The sequence below is a fragment of the Schistocerca serialis genome, chromosome 1 (genome assembly GCF_023864345.2).
Source record: "Schistocerca serialis cubense isolate TAMUIC-IGC-003099 chromosome 1, iqSchSeri2.2, whole genome shotgun sequence".
Taxonomy (NCBI): Eukaryota; Metazoa; Arthropoda; class Insecta; order Orthoptera; family Acrididae; genus Schistocerca; species Schistocerca serialis.
In genome coordinates, this window is record NC_064638.1 from 767,842,861 (window position 1) to 767,868,900 (window position 26,040).

At 42.2% G+C, this 26,040-nt stretch overlaps 1 protein-coding gene across 9 annotated transcripts in view; it reads right to left on the minus strand.

Moving 5' to 3' along the window:
- Window positions 1-16,982, minus strand: part of LOC126482432 (protein lap4) — a 567,659-nt gene extending 550,677 nt beyond the window's left edge. For 5 of the 9 annotated variants that reach the window (XM_050106531.1, XM_050106532.1, XM_050106537.1 and 2 more), the window contains exons 1-2: window positions 16,661-16,979; window positions 16,453-16,570 (exon numbers count right to left, since the gene is read on the minus strand). In XM_050106531.1, the coding sequence (XP_049962488.1) occupies window positions 16,453-16,570; window positions 16,661-16,822 (280 nt within the window). In that variant the 5' untranslated portion in view covers window positions 16,823-16,979. Of the gene's footprint in view, window positions 1-16,452; window positions 16,571-16,660 lie in introns of all 9 variants that reach the window. The other 4 variants (XM_050106530.1, XM_050106534.1, XM_050106538.1 and 1 more) reach the window with 2 other exon arrangements.
- Between the last annotated feature and the right edge of the window lie 9,058 nt (window positions 16,983-26,040).

Consider the following 26,040-nt stretch of genomic DNA (forward strand, 5'->3'; position numbering starts at 1 on the left):
GACAGAGCTGAATCAACGCACAAACTCATTTGGTTGAACTGGAAATGATCAAAATAACTGTGTGGCACATGACGAGACACATAGTGACCATGGCATCACAGGTCTCTGCTTCAGAAAGTCCACAGTGCACCACTAACGCGACCACCCGCGGCACGGCATCTGTGCCGCCAGACGTCGCACTTAGGACACAGCCGAGCTGAGCGCCGACTGGAAGCACATGACTTAAAGGGCGGCAGCCACTACTAAGAAACGAACAGACGGCATGCCACAGCACCTATGTCCTCAGCACGCACTGCGCTCTTGTTGGCGCAGCTGTACGTCTCAAATCCAAATCTGAGAGTTCAGCGGTCTTGTCGACGCCATCTACACTCCGAAAGCCACCGAAAGAAACTGGCCATCATACCAAAAGAACTCTCATCGTTCTGTATGTGACAGCACTGAACATCTGTAGTCCGATTTCGGAAACTTAACCACCACATATTTGAGACATGGCTGCACGCTATCTATGAACGTAGAAGCGTGCTATTACTACGCTGAAGCGCCAAAGAAACTGTTATAGGTATGTGTATTCAAATACAGGGATATGTAAATAGGCAGAATACGGCGTTGCGGTCGGCAACGCCTATATGAGACAACAAGTATCTGGCACAGTTGTTTGCTCGGTTACTGCTGCTACAATGGCAGGTTATCAAGATTTAAGTGAGTGTCACGTGGTGTTATAGTCGGTGCAAGAACGATGGGACACAGCTTCTCCGAGGTAGCAATGAAGTGGGGATTTCCCCTTACGACCATTTCACGAGTGTACCGTGAATATCGGGAATCCCGTGAAACATCAAATCTCCGGCATCGCTGCGGCTGGAAAAAGATGCTGCAAGAACGGGGCCAACGAAGACTGAAGAGAATTACAGAAGTGTAACCCTTCCGCAAATTGCTGCAGATTTCAATGCTGGGCCATCTACAAGTGTCAGCGTGCGGATAATTCACCAAAACATCATCGATATGGGCTTTCGGAGCCTAAGACCCACTCGTGTACCCTTGATGACTGCACGGCACAAAGCTTTACGCCTCGCCTGGGGCCGTCAACATCGACATTGGACTGTTGATGAGTGGAAACATGTTGCCTGGTCGGACGAGTCTAGTTTCAAATTGTGTCTAATGGATGGACGTGTACGGGTATGGAGACAACCTCATGAATCCATGGCCCCTGCATGTCAGCAGGGGAGTGTTCGAGCTGGTGGAGGCTCTGTAATGGTGTGGGGAGTGCGCAGTTGGAGTCCTATAGGACCCCTGAAACGTTTAGATACGACTCTAGACAGGTGACATACGTAATCATTTCTCTAGAAGATCAACTATTAGTAACAGCAAAAAAGACGCCACCGCACACTGTGTTTAGTCTATCCTTTCGGAACACCGTTGGGTTCTTCGCAAAAATTCCGGCTTTAGGTAGCTTTCAGTGCCTATAACGATTTGAGCATCAGTGCTTTCTATTAGCACTTTGAGCTCTGGTACTTTCCCTACACAGTTACAACAACTTATAACTGTTATATCTATGGCTCCTGTATCTGCGTTCTTCCATGTTCGATCTGCACCCTTTGAGACTAAAGCCGTTTCTGTGTTTCCTAGAGACCCTCTAACCTAAAAAAAAAACCACCTAGTCCACGCCACAAAGACCCTGCTACCGATGCAGCCGCCTCTTGCTCGTAGTGCATATAACACAGGAACTGGGGGGTCGCAAATGCCATCCGGAGCTACTAAATTGAGTTGCAATTATTTAGTCATATGCTACAAGTGGACGCCAACTACAGGGGATGCTCAAAGTATTTTTTTTTCTCTCTTCAGACGATTGGTGACAGATCGGGGTGGTGGTGGCCACGCTGTTGGCCATTTCGGCCATCCACCGCCTGGGAAAGGTTGCCTACATACGTGCTCTCACTTGTCTGCTGAAATGCGCGGGCGTTCTGTGCTGGAATCGAATGCGGCGACGGAGTCATGGGGACATCATTCAGCATGGCCCGCAGAATCTCTCACAGGAATACGAGAGAAGTGCGACCATCAAGTCGGCCCGAGAGAGTGTACACCCCAATTGAACAGTCCCTCACGATGCAAACCAACACGTTACGGTAAATATGCGTTGTGGGGCATGCGTACCTGTAGCATGTGGGTTCATATCCGCACCTACGTATGCACGTTGTAAACGTTCATCACACCCTCGAGTAACAACGCAGCTTCGTCTGTGAAGAGGGCACCCGCTGTAAAGCTTCGGTAAGTAGAAGATTCCTTCAGAAATCACCGCGCAAATCCCATGCGCTTGCTGTAGTCCCCAGATTGCAAAGCCTAGACGCGTTGGGAATGAAACGGATGCAGTCCGTCAATGTAAACGGCGCCAGACGGACGACTGGGGCATATCAGTGGCTCAGGATACACCTCGTGTACTTGGTGACGGGCCGTGCGAGGTGGCGCAGTGGTTAGCACACTAGACTAGCATTCCGGAGGACGAAGGTTCACACCCGCTTCTGACCATCCCAATTTAGGTTTTCCGTGATTTCTCTAAATCGCTTCAGGCAAATACCGGGATGGTTCCTTTGAAAGGGCAAGGCCGATTTCCTTTCCCTTCCGCCGCAACTGTTTGTGTTGTTCGTTGGCGATACAAGGTTCGGCACTTTTCGATCGTGGTATTTCGCATGACAATCGCACGGCTTCTCGCCCACTGCAGTTGGCTGTGCCATAAATCAAATACACCTCAGCCATAGCGCGCTACATGTGGCCAGCCATGTTACTCCCAAGCTCCACGGCGTGAATAGCGACGGTTTCCGTGCGCTCCGCTCGTGTTTGTACAGCAACGCCCTCGCATGACCGCAGTGCCGTCTCGTGGTGTCAAGCGATCCCAAATTTCTCCTGTGTGATTACTGATCCTTGTTGCATGCCCAATGTGAGATGTCGGTTTGTGAACTACTTGTTTTTGGTCGCTCTGTATACGAAGGCCTTACTTCAATAATGGCATACCTTGAATTTTGTTTTATTTCGGGATACTGAGGCATAAATATAACAGACTGATGACAATTCTGTGAATGAGATACCTAAAATATTGCAGTCCATTGCTTGTTGCAAGGTTTACCGTTTTCTTCTGTTCACTCAGTTATATTTAAACATCAGTATCTCTAAATGAACAAAACTGGAGCTATACAACTATTGAAATAGGGCCTTCATGTAGAGAAACCCACTGGTTTTACACAATCATAGCGATTTTCTTCTTACTTTCGATGACGGTACCTTATAGAGATACCTGTTCTGTGTCTAATAGCAAAAGAGCCATTGTTGGCACGACGATAGACCAGAAATTATTTGCTTGGTCTTTGACCACGATTTACTTCTCGTTAGTCGCGAAGTTCATTTGTCAAATATCTGGGCCGCATGAAGGGCAACGGCGCCAACAGTTGAGGAACACATAACTGACTGGGTTCTTTTAACGTCATGACAAAATCATATCCAACTACAGTATACAAAACGAACATCTGGCAAGCAGTTGCGTCTTTGTGTCGTAAGGAAACCTGTCCGACAAACAAACATATGTAAGTAATAAAACCGTGTGCTAACACAGTGTGAACAAAGACTCCAGACGCGATGGTACGATTGCAGTTATTGTCAACAGAACTGTTACAGTTTATGCAATAGACGTATCAATGCTCCCCATTGATCTTGATTTATGATCTGATACCTGTGAATGACAAGATTCCGATTGAGAAATCAATTTCGCAACAGTTGTGCTCTCTCATTTTCCCCTGTAGTGTCGACTTCGTAAAGTATTTCTTTGTTCACTGCATAAACATAATATATAGTTGTGTGTGGCTGCCAGCAGCGAAGGAAAATATCACATTCTCTGCAAAATGAGAGTTTGTCTGTAAGAGCTCAGTGTCGCGCAACTAACTGACAAAGACTTCCCTCCTTTCCTCACCCAACCGATTGGATTTCACAGGTATAACTAATAATCAGAGCTGAAAATCACTAGAAAATAATTTTCCACAATATAATACTATTTTTCTCAACTACAATGTACGGTAATTGCATTTTAGTCTGCACTCAGCACTATGGCCTTTGAAAGCCATACAACAAAAAAAACTACATTTTTGTTCTCGACAAAGACTAGGCAGGGATCGAATTAAAAAGAAAAGACAGATTATTCGAACTTGATAAAGATAGTAGTAGTAGTAGTAGTAGTAGTAGTAGTAGTAGTAGTAGCAGCAGTAGTAGTTGTTGTTGTTGTTGTTGTAATATTAAGTCTGAAGACTGGTTTGATGCAGGACTATCCTGTGCAAGCATCTTCATTCCGCATAACTACTGCAACTTACGTCCTTCTGAAACTGCTTCATGTGTTATTCTCTTTGTCTATCTCTATCACTTTTACCTCCCCCCCCCCCCTCCATTTCAAATCTGGTGATCCCTTGATGACGCAGAATGTGTTTTATCAACGAATCCCATCTGCTAGTCACGTTGTGACACAAATTTCTTCTGTCCTCAGTTCCATTCAGTACCTCCTCCTTAAGTGTATGATACATCCTCTAATATTCAGCATTCTTCTGTAGCATCACATTTCAAAAGCTTCTATACTCTTCTTGTCTAAACTGTTTATCGTCCATGTTTCACTTCCGTACAAATACTCTAAGAAAAGATTTCCTAACATTTAATCTATATTCGTAGTTAAATTTCTCTTTTTCAAAAACGCTTTTCGTTCCGTGGCCAGTCCACAATTTATATCCTCTTTATTCCGGTCATCGTCGGTTACTGTGCTGCCCAAACAGCAAAACTGATCTACTACTTTAAATCTCCTTTGGTTGGTTTAAAAGAGGGGGGAAGGAACCAAACTGCTAGGTCATCGGTGCCTTGTTCAGAATAAAACAATGTCACAAGGGTGAGAATAAAACAAGCAAGACTGACAACACAAAATGGAGAGAAAGGAAAAACCACAAGAACGATGTAAGGACAACAAACACTTAAATTGAAAAAAGGGGAGAAGAAAACCACAGAAACGCAAGAAACAGTTAGAAGAGATTAGAACGACAAAACAGATTACTATGGCTGGCCGACCGTGAGAATAAAAAGGAGAAGCCAGCCACTCTGCAACACATTAAAAATTCCACCCTAAAAGCACTAGGGTGAAGGACACAGAGGAACAAAGGACATGCGCTAAAATTTAGATCAAATGATAAAACCCACCCTCACGAATAAAACTTAAAACTAAATCAGCCGATGAGGCGTTGTCAGATACAATTAGCGGCAACGAGTCCGCTAGCCGAAGATTTCGTCGCAGGGCAGTCAAAGTGGGACACTGCACCAGAATATGGGCCACTGTTAACCGGGCGCCGCATCGGCACTGATTGTGAGGCGGGTCTTCACGGCGCAGGAGGTAACCCTGGGTCGTCCAAGCGTGGCCAATGCGGAGCCGGCAGAGATCCACAGAGCCCCTGCGAGAGGACCGCATGGAGGACTGCCACACATTCGTAGTCTCCTTAACGGCACGCAGTTTGTTCTGCGTACCGAGACTATGCCATTCCGTCTGCCAAAGCCGAAAAACCGGACAACGTAAAAATGAACGCAGGTCAGTTACTGGAATGCCGATCTCCATAAGCGGTGTCCGTGTAGCCTGTTTGGCCAGCCTGTCAGCAAGTTCGTTGCCTGGGATTCCGACGTGTCTTGAGAGCAACACAACACCACTGAACGACCGGACCGTTCCAGAGCATATATGGACCTCTGGATGGTCGCCACCAAAGGATGACGAGGGTAGCACCGATCGATAGTTTGTAGGCTGCTCAAGGAGTCAACACACAGAAGAAACGACTCCCCAGGGCAGGAACAGATGTGCTCAAGAGCACGAGATACACTCACCTGCTCTGCAGTGAAAACACTGCAGCCATCGCACAAGGAATGCTGTTCAATATGGCCTCCACGGACATACGCGAAGCCGACGTGACCATCAGCCATCGAGCCATCGGTGTAAACCACTTCATGGCCTCGTTACATGTCAAAGAATCGAGATGAAGTGACAGCGGAGAATCGTGGGGTGAACTGAGACCTTTGGGCCATATGAAATGTCCAGGCGAAGCCGCGGTCTAGGTGTACACCATGGAGGTGTAAGCTATTGGAGTTCGAGTATTGGTGGTAAAGGCAAGGACTCGAGTTCAGATAGAAGGGATCGGACGCGAACTCCAATTGGAAGCCCTGGCCTGGGCCGCAGATACGGGAGATGAACCGCCGTGAGTGGGAAAAGGAGGCGGTAATCCGGATGCGCAGGAGAACTACAAACGTGGGCAACGTAACTGGCGAGCAGTTGTGCGCGCCTGACCTACAATGGAGGGACTCCAGCCTCTGCCTCGTCACCGGACTCGTCCTAAAAGCTCCCGTCGCTAGTCGAACGCCACAGTGGTGTACTGGGACGAATAATCTCAACGCTGAGGGCGCCGCCGAACCATAAACCAGACTCCCATAGTCAAGGCGGGATTGAAAAAGGGCTCTGTAGAGCTGCAGCAATGTAGAGCGATCTGCACCCCAGTTGGTGTTGCTCAGGTAGCGGAGGGCATTGAGGTGCTACCAGCACTTCCGCTTAAGCTGATGAAGGTGAGAAAACCAATTCAATCGGTCGTCGAAAACCAGTCCTAAAAATCGATAAGTCTCCACTACAGTGAGGGGATCGTCAGTAAGGTAAAGTTTTGGTTCCGGATGAACGGTACGACGCCGACAGAAGTGCATAACATACGACTTTGCTGCCGAAAATTGAAAGCCGTGCGCTAGAGCCCATGACTGTGCCTCGTGGATGGCTCCCTGGAGGCGCCACTCAGCAACACCAGTAAACTGGTGCAGCAGTACGAAATGCAGAAGTCGTCTGCACACAGAGAGGGTGAGACGGACGGCCCTAAATCTCTTTTCCTAATCTAATTCCCGCAGCGCTACCTGATTTAATTCGACTACATTTCATTATCCTTGTTTTGCTTTTGTTGTTGTTCATCATCTACCCTCTTTTCAAGACCTATCCATATTCTGTTTAACTGCTCTTCCAAGTCCTTTGCTGTGTGACAGAATTACAATGCCATAGGCAAACATCAAAGTTTTTATCTATTCTGCCTGAATTCAATTCCTAATGCAATCTTTTCTTTGGTTTCCTTACTGCTTGCTCAATGTATAGATTGAATAACGCCGGGGATTGGCTGCCACTCTTCATTACTCCCTTCTCAACCACTACTTCCCTTACATTTCTTTTCTTTGTTATCTGGTCTCTGTACAAGTTGTAAATAGCCTTTCGTTGCCTGTGCTTTACCCTTATTACCTTCAGAATTCCAAAGAATATTCCAGTCACCATTGTCAAAAGCTTTTTCTTCTAAGTATACAAATGCTATAAACTTGGGTATGCCCATCTTTACTAATCTTCTTAGGTATGTTGCAGGGTCAGTATTGTCTCAAGTCAGCCTATGTTTCTCTGGATCACAAACTGAACTTCCCTGAGGTCGGTTTATACTAGCTTTTCCATTCTTCTGTAAAGAATTCGTGTCAGTATTTTGCAACATGACTTGTTAAGACTGACGGTTCTGTAACATACACACATGTCAGCGCCTGCTTTCTTTGGAACTGGAATTATTATATCCTTCTTGAAGTCTGAAGGTATTTCGCCTGTCTCATACCTCTTGCTCACCAGAGGGTAGAGTTTTGTCAGTGCTGGCTCTCCCAAGGCTATCAATTGTTCTGAAGGAATGTTGTCTACACCCAAGGCCTTGTTTCGACTTAGATCTTTCAATGCTCTGTCAAATTCTTCTCGCAGTATCACATCTCCCATTCATCTCCATTTGCGTGCTCTCCCATTTTTAGAATACTGACTTCATGTTTACCCTCTATATACTCCTTCCAACTTTCCCTTCTTTGTTTAGGACTCGTTTCCCATCTGAGCTGCTTACAGTTGCTTCCCTTTTCTGCGAAGGTGTCTAATTTTCCTGTAGGGTCATCTCTCTCTCCTCTAGTGATGGATGTTTCTAAATCACTACATTTGTCCTCTAGCCGTCCCTGCTTGGCTATTTTTCACTTCCTGTCAATCTCATTTTTAGACATTTGTATTTCCTTTCGAGTGCTTCAGTTACTGTACTATGTTTTCTCCTCTCATCAATTAACTTCATTATCTCCTGTATTACTGAATCATTTCTAACAGGCCTCGTCTTTTTATCCATTTTATCCTCTGCTGCCTTCACTATTTTACCTCTCAAAGCTACCTATTGGTCTTCTACTCCATTCATTTCCCCTGTTCTAGTCAATAGTTGCCTATGCTCACTTATACTCTCAACAACGCCTGAGTCTTGCCATCATATAATTAATCTGAAACCTTCAAGTGTCTTCAGGTCTCAGCCACGTATACAACCTTCTTTCATTATGTCGCTGTTACACGAGAAGTAAACAGTACACACTGAATTGTTAAGGCTTTCTTGGCCACTTGTCGACAAATTGCCTGTTGGCGTCTGTCTTGGATTCTTCGGCCGACGTTTCGCAGCACGAGTGGCTTGCGTTGTCGAAGCTTCATCCACCACCACCACCAGCAGCAGGAGCAATGAAGGGTGAAGCTTTTACAATGCCAGCCATTCGTGCTGGCGAAACATCAGGAAAGTTATCAAACAAAAGTCGGCCGAAGAACCCGAGACAAATCCCAACAGCCAATTTGTCAATATTTACTGGACAAGGTTGTAGTGAATTATTTAAACAATCTCAAGATGACTAGTATTCGAAATTTAGTGAAGGGAAAATTATTATAAAATTGATCATAGTTTCTCCAATTCTTCGTCTGATTAAGCCCAGGTGCGATAATAAGTCTACCAATAGTTGCACAAACTTTCAGGCAACTGAGTTTAACAGTGTTCCTGATTAAAACAATAATAAAAAATCTTAAAGCAGTAATGGGGACTATCGTTAAGAAAGAAGAAGTTTATGCAATGCAGGGCCAAGGATCTCAGGTAGTATCAGCCGTGTATGTTTCGTGTTCCTTCGTAATTCCGTTCGCATAAATGGGCCATGACATGCCGTTATGGGAAAACAACAGTACCCTCTGAACACACTCCGGAATAGTGCTTGTGTTACTAGTGATCGGCACTGTTCTTTTCACTGTGCCAGTGCTTCCAGTTTGGGGCAAAACGCGAGGAACGATCAGATAATTTTTCCCACACATTACCAACTGCTGTTGGTAGTGAATGATCATGTATATATCCGGGCTATGCGACTAACGGTACGACAAACAGTCCAGTCATACACCCGAAAAGGGGGAGATCTGGACAAAAACTTAGGGCATCAGGAAGGCCAAGCCGAAATCCTAGTATAGTCAAGTAATCTCCCAATATTTCATTCTATAAAGAATCTGATTAACTTTTTGAAAGAGTACAAAATATATCTGAAGACATGCCACACACAAATAATTGAAGCCTATTAAGCATGACCTGATCGTTTACCCATGCAAATGCAATTTACCAAAGTGAAGATCAATGGTCGGTTGCTAAAAAACAGACCCAGCTCTGTACAACATGTGGTTGACGAAAATTGCAATTCCGTTATATATTCGCACTGTCTCCCGAAGCCGCCAAGAAAAGGGCGAAAATGAGGAAAATTCACGTTCTGGGGTGGCATATGAGCGCAGCAGGGCATGTTATAACTTTGTACGGCCTACTTTACTAACAAGGGAACCTCCCCATCGCACCCCCCTCAGATTTAGTTATACGTTGGCACAGTGGATTGGCCTTGAAAAACCGAACACAGATCAATCGAGAAAACTGGAAGAAGTTGTGTGGAACTATGAAAAAAATAAGTAAACTATGCAAACTGAGTAGTCCATGCCAAAGATAGGCAACATCAAGGATAGTGTGAGCTCACGAGCGCCGTGGTCTCGTGGTTAGCGTGAGCAGCTGTGGAATGAGAGGTCCTTGGTTCAAGTCTTCCCTCGAGTGAAAAGTTTACTTTCTTTATTTTCGCAAAGTTATGATCTGTCCGTTCGTTCATTGACGTCTCTGTTCACTGTAATAAGTTTAGTGTCTGTGTTTTGCGACCGCACCGCAAAACCGTGCGATTAGTAGACGAAAGGACGTACCTCTCCAATGGGAACCGAAATCATTTGATCGCAAGGTCATAGGTCAACCGATTCCTCCACAGGAAAACACGTCTGATATATTCTATACGACACATGACAGGAATATGTTGTCGACCCACCTAACTTGTAAACTTGGCGAATGGGCAAAAAGATTCTTCTAACTTGCCCGATTTAGGTTTTCTTATGGATGTGATAATCACTCCCAAAAAAGTAATGAAATCACAAGAGTATGTCTCATAAACTGCAACAAATGAATGCAACAGTTTCACAGTCGCACACTTTTCCCTGTGCCCTGTCAAAACATATGTTTTTAACGTTTTCAAATTTTTCCGTGTGTACACCGTCGAATCCTGCATATATCCAAGCAAATCTGAACATGTCCTGGAACTTTGGAGAGCGAAGTTGATTGTGTGTGTGTGTGCCTGAACTTTGATAATTGTCTGAAAATAAAAATTTAAAATTTTCACGCGAGGGAAGACTTGAACCAAGGATCTTTCGTTCCACAGCTGCTCACGCTAACCACAGGACCACAGCGCTACTAAGCTGCTACTCTCCTTAATGTTGCATATCTTGAGCATGGACTACTCAATTTGTATATTTTGCTTATTTTTTTCATAGTTCCACACAACTTCTTCGTGTTTTCTCGATTGATCTGTGTTCAGCTTGTCAAGGCCTATCCACTGTGCCAACTTATAACTAAATCCGAGGGGGGTGCGATGGGGAGGTTCCCTTGTAAGAACATTCGCTTCATAGTCTCCCAACACACATGCCAAAGTTGTTTCATTCAGCGAAAGAAGTAATTGCTCCGCTTCATTTTCACCGCATCTTTGAGCTTCGTGTAGCCAGAAAGTATGAAATTCGTTCCTTACTGATCTTAAACTGTAGGATTGCATCGAGATAATATCTATGTGTGCCGCACAACAACTGCGAAATAAACCCTACGCTTAGTATAGGTGTTAACAATTCGAAAGTTAGTTACAATGTATTAATGATTGTATTCAGAATGGGCTCAAATTAGTGTGAGGTACGCCTGTGCATTCTACCTATGTAAGAAACATCATAACACAGGAAAATAATATTTGGAATACAAACCACAATCATAATTCACAATATATAACTACAGCTCGGAATCTCAGATTTAAGGCTGACACCTGCACATCCATCACACTATACCAGCCTTCTTCATGAACAAGGTAAATAAGCGAACAAAAGGAGTCTAGTTTTGAAACACAAATTTTGGCATGTGGAAATAAAGTCAACGTTGAAAGGTTTATCAAATTATAGGGGCTCCCAAGAGGAGGAAAACGAAAATATCAGTGACAGCGTGTCACCACACTCTTCTGCTTCTCCACTCTCTGTATCTATTTAGCTACACGCAACCGTGCAATTAATGCTCCGAATTTCATTTCAAGACGTGTCATCTGACAGCTTTGTATAGGCAATATGTTGTAACAATAATTTATGTTAAATGACACAAGTTAGTCTTAATTTGGAGAAAAGTAAACAGTAAAACTGAGCAAATATACCTGTAGTTTCCGAAATACTGCCCGCAATTTCAGGACTTGCTTATGTTATAAATAATCATTTATTTTCAAGAATACTTTTATTTTCGCGTTTAGTGAATACATCATAATTAAAATTATGTAATGAAGTCGATGTAATTTGTTAGGTACATCAGAACTTTTACACTGAAAACTATGAGCAAATTTAACTACAGTCATAGTAACTTCACTTGAGAAGCCAAATTATTATCTGTTTGTGGGAACTCCCTTACCACTCTATACAAGGTGTAAATAATAAAGTCCAGCAACACTATCAATTATTTATTGCACAAGAACTAAACATTGTACAGATGCCATACGTACTGCATTTTGAAGAGAAACTAACTTTTTTTTCTTTTTTTTTCCAAACATTCGATATGCGAACCATAAGTGACCCGGCTGACGTCAATACGGTAATCGAATTCTTTTGTCATACCCGTCCCAGCATGGCGTTAAGTCCACTGTGGCAGGCGCTTCCCGTATTCTCTCCAGGCGCTCTGCTACATCAGGTAGTAAAGGCGGTACATACACCAGATCTTTAATGTGTTCCCACAGAAAAAAGTCAAGTGGAATAAGATCTGGTGATCGAGGAGGCTATTTAATGAAAACCTGTCCCCTTATGTAGTACGGTCGATCTATCGATGTGGCAGCTCCGTGTCAAGGTACCCTTGAACTTAACGATGAAAATGGGATGGAGCCCCATCCTGTTGAAAGATGAACGGAGAGTCACACTGCATTTGAGGCATAAGCCATTGTTGCAACATGTCCAAATAGGAATATCCAGTGACAGTGCTCTCGGCGAAGAAGAATGGCCCGTACAGTTTTCGACTTAACAAAGCAGAAAAAAACATTTACCTTTGGGGAATCACGCTTAAATTCAATGCATTCGTGTGGATGCATTGTACCCCAGATTCGACAATTATACCTGTTCACTTTCCCATTAGTGTGAAAAGTGGCTTCGTCGCTAAAAACTAAGCGATCAACAATGCCATCCTCATTCAGCTGTTGCAACTGCGAACAAAACTCAAAAACGCTTGTCTTTTACGTCGTCATTCAGCTTCTGCACTGGCTCCAGTTTGATAATTTTCATAGACAGCTTCTGTTGCAGGACTTTTCACACTGTCATTGGAGCCATTTCGAGTTCACGGGATGCACGACGCACCGGTTTCTTTGGACTCATGAATGTCTCTCGTACGAGCTCCGCATCCACTCACACTGGGACCTCTGCTTCTCTTTGGCGGGCACAAGCAACCACTCTTAACGAATTTGTTGTGCCTATGGTAAATGGCCTTCCTTTGGTGGCTTCTTACCGTACTTGGTTCTAAACATCCGCTGAACAGCTATAGCACACTTGTTCTTGTCGAACTCCCAACACACGGAAAGCTCACTCCATACATAAACAAAAACCTTCAGGGTTTCCATTCAAAATGACACGAGTATGGTATCTGTACAATGTTTGCTTCTTGCGCAATAAATAATTGAAAGTGTTCCCGGACTTTATGTACTTACGTGGCTTAACAAGTTTATTGTATCAGGATGCGAACACTGATGATGTGCTTAGTAATGACACAAATAACTCAAGTGAGTTGATGATAATAATAATGAAGCAGTCTTTGAAAACACAAACTGTTTACCACACAACATTACAAACCTCATGAAAATACAAAAGCATCTTTTGTTGTTTACAATAAATAAATTCAAAACAATTTCATTTTTTATCTGCTGAAACCATATACAGCAATAAAGATATATGATCTCTGATTTATTTTGTGAATAAAATTATAAAAGAAGACCTTTTCTTCTGGTGACAATATGGGCTTCTTTTATTAAATTTTTCATTCAAGGCCTAATCAATGTTCATTGCTAATAATATCTTTTCAAACAGGACAACACAAATTTATCCAAGTTGCACCATGCACCCATCATCAGTTTGCCACAAAAATCTTTCAGATAAAATCAATGTGGATGTGAATATTGGGGATATTGTGAAATATTTTCATCAAACTTGTGTTCATTTTCTGTTACAATAAATATTTCGACCAACTTCATCCCTGCGAGTACCTACATAATGACCAAGAAAAGAGTGGCTGCAGGCAACTGTGAACACTTACTTTGGCCAACGGAAGACACTACACCAATATAGCATTACTGTCATTAGAACAGTCTTGTTAAAGTAACCAGACATATTCAGTCAAACGATAGAAAAAAATTAAACAATTTGGCTGCAATGAATTCAAAGTTAGGCTCATGTTTCAAAGGCACCATCTTACTTAGTCATAAACTATGCAGCTGTTCTCGACAACATCTGGTAACAAATGACTCACAACATGAACAAACTACATAAAGAAAATGCCAATCAAGCAACTGATCCACATGAATTTGCCATAGATCAAACTGACCTAAATTAAAATAACATCAGTGCCCCAAAGAAAACTTTCTAGAATGAGATAGGTTCATCAAATTAAAACATTGCACATTTCAGCACTAGCACACAAGGCAGTGGTTATAAAACAGTTTATGGTAAGGACCACTATTCACGGCTTTCTGCTTGCCAGGCACCATAGCCTCAATAAAGAAAGAATGATATAAACAATTTTCTAAAGGCTTTGCAGTTGGAATTGCCTTAATAAAATGTTTTTTTTGCAATACAGCCTGTGTGAAAATATTGAATTTGCGTTGTGTCTGTATTAGATTCATATCAGCGAATGAAGCAATTATTTTGCCAATTTGGGTCACTGTAGTAAATGTTCAGAATACTTTTAGGGTTCACCGGCATCATCTTTCCTACCTACAACCTCATAATATTTGACTGAATTATTTCAATACAGGTGAAGAGAGCAACAACATTCTTCCAGGAAATGTGTAGGCTACCAGTATGCCTACAGCCCACAATATTATCAAAGAAATAAAAATAAATCCTTGATACACCATTTTGCTTTTACACATTCTGATTCAGACATGAAGTTTTCAGATAAATCTGTTCCATATCCATGCTTTTGCTATCACAGTACACTTTCCAAATGAATGACACAAACAACTTTTATATATCTATTAGCAGACCACGAAGCAAATTTTCTTAGTAAATTAGGCTGTACATGCTCTGCTGCAGTCAAATGCCATAGCAGATCACGAATTTTCTTCATTTTTGGACTTGTCTCGCAGTTTGGGAAGGCAGAACAAGTATGTAACAAAATTGAAATTTGTCATCAATTAACTGTTACACAGAGCTGGGTCTGTCTTAACATCTGCCCTTTTATCTTTATGGCAAATGATCAATAGAACAAGCCAATTGCTTTTAAAATCCACTACTGGCGAGATGATCTGTATTGGCCAAGTTAGGTGTCCATAAATCACAGTGAGCACACTAACTGACCAATACAGTAGTACATGTTTTCTCTAATAACTGTAAGTCCACTGTTGATGGAAAAAGAAGTTTTATAAAATATTTGGCATCTCTCTTCAAGTGCCCACCAACTAAGATTTTCTACTGTGGGGCAGCAAGATTGATTTGTCAGTTTGCACTACCCTTGATGTCCTGTAGTGGCCCTCCCTGATATGGAGTCAACATATTTTATCTTGATTTTCATACATGTGTTACAACTTTTCTCACAAGCAGTTACCCTCACTATGGAAATAGCAGTCTTCATGTATCATATACATGAATATACACCTAAATCATTATTCTAAGTGATTTTCAGAATTCAGGAGTTACTTGTCCTATTGATTGGATTGTTAATCTGGCTAGGCATGTGACATTTCACTTGTGGAAGAAAGAGCTACTTCATTTCAAGAGAGACAGTTGCACCAGACATGCATGATAGAGAACTTCGGAGTTTCAGTTTTAATGCTCAGAAGATCTAACACCACTATCTGGCATTAGTTTGAAGTTTCAGATAATTCAAGGACTGTTACAATCACATTTAAGTCACTGGGCAAAGAAATATTACACAGATGCTGTTGCCTGACTACGTGATGGGAGTAATTTTGAAGAAATGTGACAAGTCTTGCCTAATATACGCCTAACTAACAACAGCAGCCACAGTCTCTAAACTGTATGATATCCTAAGGTTAAAAGTATCAAATGTCACTGAAGACAACACTATGTAATTGAACATCAAAACTACAAGTTTTGTGTCACAAAATATGAGCGTAAGCACTACAGGCTGCCAAACAGGTCAGTTATTAACAAACAACTGCATAACATTTCAGTATTATTCTGAAACACGCGTACATTTCCGGCTCACCTATAAAATATTGTACAGGGGTGTTGAGAAGTGATTAATGATAGGGAAAATACTGTTAAAAACATAAACACTGACCATGAATGACGAACGAAAAACTACTGTTATATAGGATAATCATACTGCGACGTATAACGAAAATCTGTGTGTATTATGTCACTACGCAGTTATCTGCCAACAGGATTTAACAATTCGTCATTACACCGACGTCTTAGGCATTAGAGGCATCACCACCATTTTCACAAAGATAAATAGTGAAGCAATCGGTAGTACAACATAATCAAATTTCCAATGTGTAATCATCAGTATTGAAAATTACTTACTGCTTAGAAAAGGCTCAACTGTATCTATGATAAAATAACATGGGATCAAATTTCAATTACTATGTGACCTAGTTATTTACTGTCGGTCTTTATTATTAACAAACAAAAATAAACGGACGATGCTATTGAACAGACATGGAATCACTGTCTTTTTGGCCAAACCCAAACATAAACAAGCCGATAATAGTGACACCTGTGCGTAAGAGAACATAAACACTTCGAACGTGAGAATTCTTAATCAAACTTACCATTTCTGGAAACATCCAATTCGACAAGATTCTCGAAATTCTGTATATCTGGAGGTAACCGATGAATTTCATTGTCACTTAATCCTAGTTTTCTCAGTCGATGCAGACGAAAAAAGTTCTGAAACAAGAAACACTTCATGACTCCACCATTCTGTGTAACACATAGGTCTCCTGCCTACTTATTTGCCGTAACTCTAATGATATTAACCTTTGGGAGATCGCGGATATGGTTAGCATCGAGTAAAAGTTCTTCCAGACTCCGTGAGTATCGCAAGATGTCTTCGGGGACATTCGGTAGTGAACAGTGACGCTTGTCAACATATTCAACCTGCCGATTACACCCTTTAAATATTGGTATGCAACGGAACATGACGTCTCACGAGTAAAAAACACAATTCATTATACGTTCGAAACTGCACTATGCTAACAAATCACAATAAAACGAAGCCACACACTAACTGCAACTTTCAGCCCAACACCCTACCCAGATTTGAACATCAAAACTACTGCATGTCTGACCGTGACGTCACACGAAGCTACACAGACGCGACACTTTCGCCATCTTGCAGTGGAATTTTGAAGCAACTGCGCTGGCCAAAGATGAATCACACAGACCATAACAGAGAGAGAATAATCACTGAGTACATGACGCCAGGAATTTAGTCGCAAGAATCAGAATCCATAAACCCGTTTTACACTAGACGTGTGACTCTCACAAGAAAGTCGTTGCCTACTGCAGCGCTACAAGCGGGAGAACGTCCAACCACAAAAAAAAAAAAAACGTTTATACGGCACGTCTTCTGCTTTACTCGTTTGCTGTGCTTGTTGACAACTTCTAGCAGGTGAATTGGCGGCTTTAGTTCACTTTCGAGACTTTCGGGTGTTTTATATCATTTTTAAGGGCATTACGTTTATTTGTAATTTAGACGGTCACTACGGTGCTGCATTTAATTGTTTCCACGCAGTTTATATGAAACTACACGTCGCTCACATGTGTAAACACACTCGTTATAAAAGCCGTTTAAATACTTTCAGAAGACAAGGCTCAGAAGGATGAAAGAAGATATCGCCTTGGTCTTATTACCGTAGCTGCGGCTTTCATCATAAAGAAAAAAATCGGAAGAAAGACGTGGCAAAAATAGAAGCTGTTGGATTCGGCTGTGGCTTCTAAGCAGGAAAGGGGAAAAGGACTGTTAATCCTTATTGATAAAGGAGTTAAGGCTGGAGGATCCACTACAGTTTAACATTTTGTGAGAATGGATGCAGCTTTTTTCGACAAGCTGTCATGCTTCATTGAGCCCAACATTCCCCTGAGACAAGCAATTTCGCCAATCAGAAAACAAGACTTTAAATTTTTATGTATATTTTTTCACACGATTGTTTGCTCAACGATATTAGCTGAAAATTGTCGTATTTTATTCCTTTCCAGGCGAACAGTTACTTTGCGATTTCTAGCGACTGACGAGTCTTACAAGAGTCTTTCGTTTGCACATCGTATATCAGTTTCGAGTCTGTCTAAACCGATAATAGAAGTTTGGTGTGAAATTCATGACTCTTTGGGGGATAAGTGTTTGAAGGCACTTGTTTCCTGTATTACTAAATAAAAAAAGTTAAAACTTTCATTTCATTTCTACTTTCTTATGGGCTCCAACAACTGAAGAGGAATGGCTTTTGATAAATTGTGTAACCGAGATAAAGCTTCAAATAATACTTACCGAAAATTGCAGATATTTCAGGGTTAACTTTTGTGAGACGAGCTGAGCAGCTGCGAGGTACACAATTCACATAGAACTTCGCGCCATTTCTCAGAGGTGCTTCCCACTTGGTCGTTTGCCCATGTGTGAAGGACCTACATACACGTGAGAATAAGATCCATCATAGACCACAGATAATACAGACTATACGTGACGTCATTACACTGAAACCAACATCTAAGTCACGTGACTGGGGCAGGACGCCGAATTTCTATTATTACACACTGTGTGGGGTGGAATTGACACAGTTTTCCTCATTTATAGCTGAAATGCAGCATTGATTTTAATTTAAGAAGAAAATAATTCGCCTTATTGCTATTACACATGTAGTAGAGCAGTTAATCTGATTTCTCCTAAATTCCTAACATGAATGCGATGGTAATAGTTTTTAAGAGTGGCTGGGTGATGCACTGCCAGTTCTGTTTACAAGCAACAAAATCACAGTTCTTCAGTGAATATATGCCCAGAGAAGTCTTGTTTCGACTATACACACTTCACAAACGGATGAAAATCTCAATTGTGAAAGGGAAATACGCACATGAAAAAAGTTTTGCATCACCCTGGATCCCAGAACTCCCAAAGGTAAACATTGACTGTGGGTATTGTATCACAGACATAGTCCCTTTAACTAACCTACCCAAAGATGGAAACACCATGCATGAGCAGCGCCTATTAGATGGAGAGGATCCAAGAACCAATAAGATCCAGTCATTCAACCAGGAAGGAGGTACACGGCTCATGTTGTCTATAGTTCAACCATGTCTAGACGGTCAATACCGCGGTTCGATGGCGTCCACATCGTTACTTTGTGCCAGGAACGGCTCTCAACAAGGGAAGTATCCAGGGGTCTCGGAGTGAACGAAAGTGATGTTGTTCAGACATGGAGGAGGTACAGAGGGACAGGAACTGTCGATGGTATGCCTCGCTCAGGCCGCTCAAGGGCTACTACTGCCGTGGATGACGCTACCTACGGATTATGGCTCGGAGGAATCCTAACAGCAACGCCACCATGTTGAATAATGCTTTTCCTGCAGCCATAGGACGTCGTGTTACGACTCAAGCTGTGCACAATAAGCAGCATGATGCGCAACTTCACTCCAGATGTTCATGGCGAGATCCATCTTTGCAACTACGACACCATACAGCGCGGTACAGATTAGTTCAACATCATGCCGAATGGATTGCTCAGGATTGGCATCACGTTCTCTTCAACCGATGAGTGTTGCATATGCCTTCAACCACACAATCGTCAGAGACGTCTTTGGAGGAAATCCAGTCAGGCTGAACGTCTTAGATACACTGTCCAGCGAGTGCAGCAAGGTGGAGGTTCCCTGTGTTTTGGGATGGCATTATGTGGGGCTGACGTACGCCGCTTGTTTTTATTTGGAAGGTGCCATAATGGCTGTACGATACATGAATGTCATCCTCCTACCGATAGTGCAACCATATCAGCAGCATGTTTGCGAGGCATTCGACTTCATTGACGACAATTCGCGCCCCCATCGTGCACATCTTGTGAATGACTTCCTTCAGGATAACGACATCGCTCGACTAGAGTGGCCAGCGTGCTCTCCAGACATGAACCTTATCGAACATGCCTGGGATACATTGAAAAGGGCTGTTTAGGGACGACGTGACCAACTAGCCACTCTGAGGGATCTATGTCGAATCGTCATTGAGGAGTGAGACACTCTGGACCAACAGTGCCTTGATGAAATTGTCGATTGTATGCCATAACGATATAGGCATGCATCAATGTAAGAGGACGTGCTACTGGGTATCGGAGGTACAGGCGTGTACAGCAATCTGGACCACCACCTCTGAGGGTCTCGCTCTATGGTGGTACAATATGCAATGTATGGTTTTTTATGAGCGATAAAAAGGGCAGAAATGATTATTATGTTGATCTCTATTCCAATTTTCACCACAGGTTCTAGAACTCTTGGAATGGAGGTGATGCTAACATTTTTTGATGTGTGTATTTCAAAATATTTGCAGAGGTGTTTCTATGAGTTGAAAGTTAGGATGGATGTTGGTCTTTGGATGTAAAAAGTGATGATTGACTAAGATTTTAAGACGACATATTGTTAATATACAGCTCGCTGCACAAGGACAATCAACATTTTGTAATATATTAAGCTTCTTATCTTGATATCGTTCCGGTATCTGTACTGGATCCAGAAAACGTTATTTTGTGTAAATACCTGACATTATACACATAAAAGAATTTTCTTACAGAAGTGTACAACACTTCACACACATTAGCCGGCCGGAGTGGCCGAGCGGTTCTAGGCGCTTCAGTCTGGAACTGCGCGACCGCTACGGTCGCAGGTTCGAATCCTGCCTCGGGCATGGATGTGTGTGAAGTCCTTAGGTTAGTTAGGTTTAAGTAGTTCTAAGTTCTAGGGGACTGATGACCTCTGAAGTTAAGTCCCATAGTGCTCAGAGCCATTTGAACCATTTTTTTCACACACATTCTTGTGGAATCGTTAGAAAACTAATGATTATTTTGTCTTCCACTCCTGTGGAAGCGGTGAACTACATGAATTCACAGTGCCAAAAAAGAGTACTCACTAAATAACAATTATTCTGTCGCTTGTTAAAAAGAACTGCCAATACGTTTCAACTTGACCACAACTAAAAACGATAGCTATTAGTTTATTCACCCCACCCCATGAACCATGGACTTTGCCATTGGTGGGGAGGCTTGCGGGCCTCAGTGATACAGATGGCCGTACCATAGGTGCAACCACAACGGAGGGGTATCTGTTGAGAGGCCAGACAAATGTGTAGTTCCTGAAGAGGGGCAGCAGCCTTTTCAGTAGTTGCAGGGGCAACAGTCTGGATGATTGACTGATCTGTCCCTGTAACAATAACCAAAACGGCCTTGCTGTGCTGGTACTGCAAATGGCTGAAAGCAAGGGGAAACTACAGCCGTAATTTTTCCCGAGGGCATGCAGCTCTACTGTATGGTTAAATGATGATGGCGTCCTCTTGGGTAAAATATTCCGGAGGTAAAATAGTCCCCCATTCGGATCTTCAGGCGGGGACTACTCAGGAGGACGTTGTTATCAGGAGACAGACAACTGGCGTTCTACGGATCGGAGCATGGAATGTCAGATCCCTTAATTGGGCAGGTAGGTTAGAAAATTTAAAAAGGGAATTGGTTAGGTTAAAGTTAGATATAGTGGGAAACAGTGAAGTTCGGTGGCAGGAGGAACAAGACATTTGGTCAGGTGAATACAGGGTTATAAATACAAAATAAAATAGGGGTAATGCAGAAGTAGGTTTAATAATGAATAAAAAAATAGGAGTGCAGGTAAGCTACTACAAACAGCATAGTGAACACATTATTGTGGCCAAGATGAAACATGAAACCCACGCCTACTACAATAGTACAAGTTTATATGCCAACTAGCTCTGCAGATGATGAAGAAATTGATGAAATGCATGATGAGATAAAAGAAATTATTCAGGTAGTGAAGGGGGACGAAAATTTAATAGTCATGGGTGACTGGAATTCGAGAGTAGGAAAAGGGAGAGAAGGAAACAGTAGGTGAATATGGATTGGGAGAAAGAAATGATAGAGAAAGCCATCTGGTTGAATTTTGTGCAGAGCATAACTTAATCATAGCTAACACTTGGTTCAAGAATCATAAAAGGAGGTTGTATACGTGGAAGAATCCTGGAGATACTAAAAGGTATCAGATAGATTATATAATGGTAAGACAGAGATTTAGGAACCAGGTTTTAAATTGTAAGACATTTCCAGGGGCAGATGTGGATTCTGACCACAATTTATTGGTTATGAACTGTAGATTAAAACTGAAGAAACTGCAAAAAGGTGGGAATTTAAGGAGATGGGACCTGGATAAACTGACTAAACCAGAGGTTGTACAGATTTTCAGGGAGAGCATAAGGGAACAATTGACAGGAATGGGGGAAAGAAGTACAGTAGAAGAAGAATGGGTAGTCTGAGGGATGAAGTAGTGAAGGCAGCAGAAGAGCAAGTAGGTAAAAAGACGAGGGCTAGTAGAACTCCTTGGGTAGCAGAAGAAATATTGAATTTAATTGATGAAAGGAGAAAATATAAAAATGCAGTAAATGAAGCAGGCAAAAAGGAATACAAATATCTCAAAAATGAGATCGACAGGAAGTGCAAAATGGCTAAGCAGGGATGGCTAGAGGACAAATGTAAGGATGTAGAGGCTTATCTCACTAGGGGTAAGATAGATACTGCCTACAGGAAAATTAAAGAGACCGAACTATCAGTTTAATAAGTCACAGCTGCAAAATATATGAAACGTCCCCTTTTGAACAATTACAAATGACTGTCCTTAAACTGACATACAATATTTTTAGCGCAACGCAATCTAACTTTCAAAAATCCCTGCAAAAGAATGGCCCTGAGTAACATTAAACTATACCTTTCACAAATCACTTACCTCACAAAAATCTTCGCTACTCAAGCTACTGCAATACAGCGAGCGCCACTACTGCCAGCTAAATAAAAGATTCAAACTACTGAAGGCACTAACTACTGATAGGGATAGTTAGCAAATGAAAGATATTAATAGAGAACAAACAATGTATTTACCTTAATATCATCAAAAGTCATAATATATATAGCAGTTCATCACAAATTACAAAACTCCGCCATCTCTCTCCCCACATCCACCACTGCTGGCGGCTCACCTCCAACTGCGCAACGCTACGCGCTGTTCACATCCAGCTGCCGCTGTCCAACACTACAATGGCGAGTATTACAACAATGCAAAGCAGCCACAGACTGCACACAGCACAGCCAGTGATTTTCATACAGAGGTGGCGTTACCAATAAAAAAACCTAAACAGCCTACTTACAAATACTAACACGAATTCTTTACAGACGAATGGAAAAAATGGTAGAAGTCAACCTCGGGAAGATCAGTTTGGATTCCGTAGAAATATTGGAACACGTGAGGCAATACTGATTTTACGACTTATCTTAGAAGAAAGATTAAGGAAAGGCAAACCTACGTTTCTAGCATTGTAGACTTAGAGAAAGCTTTTGACAATGTTGACTGGAATACTCTCTTTCAAATTCTAAAGGTGGTAAGGGTAAAACACAGGGAGCGAAAGGCTATTTACAATTTGTACAGAAACCAGATGGCAGTTATAAGAGTCGAGGGGCATGAAAGGTAAGCAGTGGTTGGGAAGGGAGTGAGACAGGGTTGTAGCCTCTCCCCAATGTTATTCAATCTGTATATTGAGCAAGCAGTAAAGGAAACAAAAGAAATATTCGGAGTAGGTATTAAAATCCATGGAGAAGAAATAAAAACTTTGAGGTTCGCCGATGATATTGTAATTCTGTCAGAGACAGCAAAGGACTTGGAAGAGTAGTTGAACGGAATGGACAGTGTCTTGAAAGGAGGATATGAGATGAACATCAACAAAAGCAAAACGAGGATAATGGAATGTAGTCGATTTAAGTCGGGCGATGCTGAGGGAATTAGATTAGGAAATGAGACACTTAAAGTAGTAAAGGTTTTTTTGCTATTTTGGGAGCAAAATAGCTGATGATGGTCGAAGTAGAGAGGATATAATATGTAGACTGGCTATGGCAAGGAAAGCGTTTCTGAAGAAGAGAAATTTATTAATATCGAGTATAGATTTAAGTGTCAGGAAGTCGTTTCTGAAAGTATACGTATGGAGTGTGGCCATGTATGGAAGTGAAACATGGACGATAACAAGAAGAGAATAGAAGCTTTCGAAATGTGGTGCTACAGAAGAATGCTGAAGATTAGATGGGTAGATCACATAACTAATGAGGAGGTATTGAATAGAATTGGGGAGGAGTTTGTGGCACAATTTGACGAGAAGAAGGGACCGGTTGGTGGGACATGTTCTGAGGCATCAAGGGATCACAAATTTAGCGTTGGAGGGCAGCGTGGAGGGTAAAAATCGTAGAGGGAGACCAAGAGATGAATACACTAAGCAGATTCAGAGGGATGTAGGCTCTAGTAGGTACTGGGAGATGAAGAAGCTTGCATAGGATAGAATAGCGTGGAGAGCTGCATCAAACCAGTCTTAGGACTGAAGACCACAACAACAACAACATTAGTTTATTATCAGGGATGTCAGAGAAACTACGTTAACTGCACTGCTGCATATGTAACACATGTACTACAGTTCGTTGAACTGTCAAAATCAAAATGCTTGATTTCAGCTATAAATGGGAAAAACTGTAAGTATCAGCTCCACTTCACACAGTGCGTAAAGACAGGAGCTTGGTTTTCTGTCCCGAGTCAGGTGACATAGATGTTGGTTTCAAACCTTAACATGCCAGAGATAGGGACATGCGCGGTCTATGTTGTATATGATATATGGCATCCATCCTGTTCCGCTGTTTAGCGATCATAGGCGTGAATTTCGTGCGTGTGGCCTCATCTACATGGTAGGCACTGGCAGAAATGATGCATCATGGGTAATCTTGCAAACTCATACATCCCATGTGGAATGGGCTTTAATGCTGAAACGTGCAGCCAGCGAATTACGTAGGTCGTCATATGTTTAGGCATTCTGTCACTGTATCTCTAAATCAGTACAAAAAACAACCACCACACATAAGACCTTTGTGTCGTTTTTTGTTTACACACAGCGAATATTGTGTCCTTGACAAGTTTAAAACCTTCTTTAAACTTAATTATTCTTTCGAAACTGACCTTGAGTGAGAAATGTGGGAGCTGTTATAGGTTAGTGAGTAGAGGGATTTGTTGCCAATCTTGTAGGAAATATTTTCACTGGGAAGGATGCAGTGCGGAGAATGCTGGGAGAACAGAAGAAGTTCTCTCCTGGAACTGCAGAGTATGCAGTAGGAACATTTTGATTGGGGAACAGGAAAGGAAAATCTGTACCCTTCAGGCACAGTTGGAGGAAGCAAGGAAGGAGCTCATAAGGATCAAGTGAGATAGCGGGGAGGAGGGTGGTTGGGAACTGGCAGCTGGTAGGAGGATAGGAAGAAAGAGAACGCGATCTGACAGTTTTATCATCAAAACGAAAAACAGGTATCTACCACTGCCAGAGTTAAATGGAGAAGAGCCTCAGGTAGAACGAGGAGCAGGAAATGTGCAGCACACTTCAACCGAGGCCAAAAAGGCTAGGAATGTACAAAGTGTTAGGAAGTAGAAAGTGCTGCTACTAGGTAGTAGCCATGGGCGAGGTGTAGGCCCTGAGTTACAGGAAAGTTTAGGGGCAGAGTACCAGGCCACCAGTATCTTCAAGCCAAATGCAGGGCTAAGTCATGTGATAGAGGACCTAGAGTCTTTATGTAAGTACTTTACAAAAGAAGACCATGTAGTGATAGTGTGTGGGGTGGTAAACAGTTTGGACAGGGATAGGGATTGTGACAAAGGTGGTGACCTTGATGGAGCTGTGAGGTGAATCAATGTGGGGTTAGGGACGGCTCTGACGACAGTCAACTTTGATCACGCTTCTCAGGTGTCTGTCGAACTATCAACAGATGGGGTTTCACTAGGCAAGGCCTACACCTAAACAGGACTGAGAAGGGAAGATTGGTACAGCTCATTCATGAAAGTATAGGGGGTGGATCTTGGGCCACACATGGTCAAATACCTGTATTTATAGTATAAATCCAGACAACAAGTTTCCCTGCCTAAAGAGTATCTCCAGCACTTCAAAAAATACTGAAACAATCACTCACAAGACAGATTTTAACACCTCAAACATCACATATACCAGATGTCACAAAGAAAAACAAACCATTGGAAAGAGTAACAAGGGGCATTTCACAGACTTAACAACCCTCCATCAAAACATGCAATCAATAAAAAAT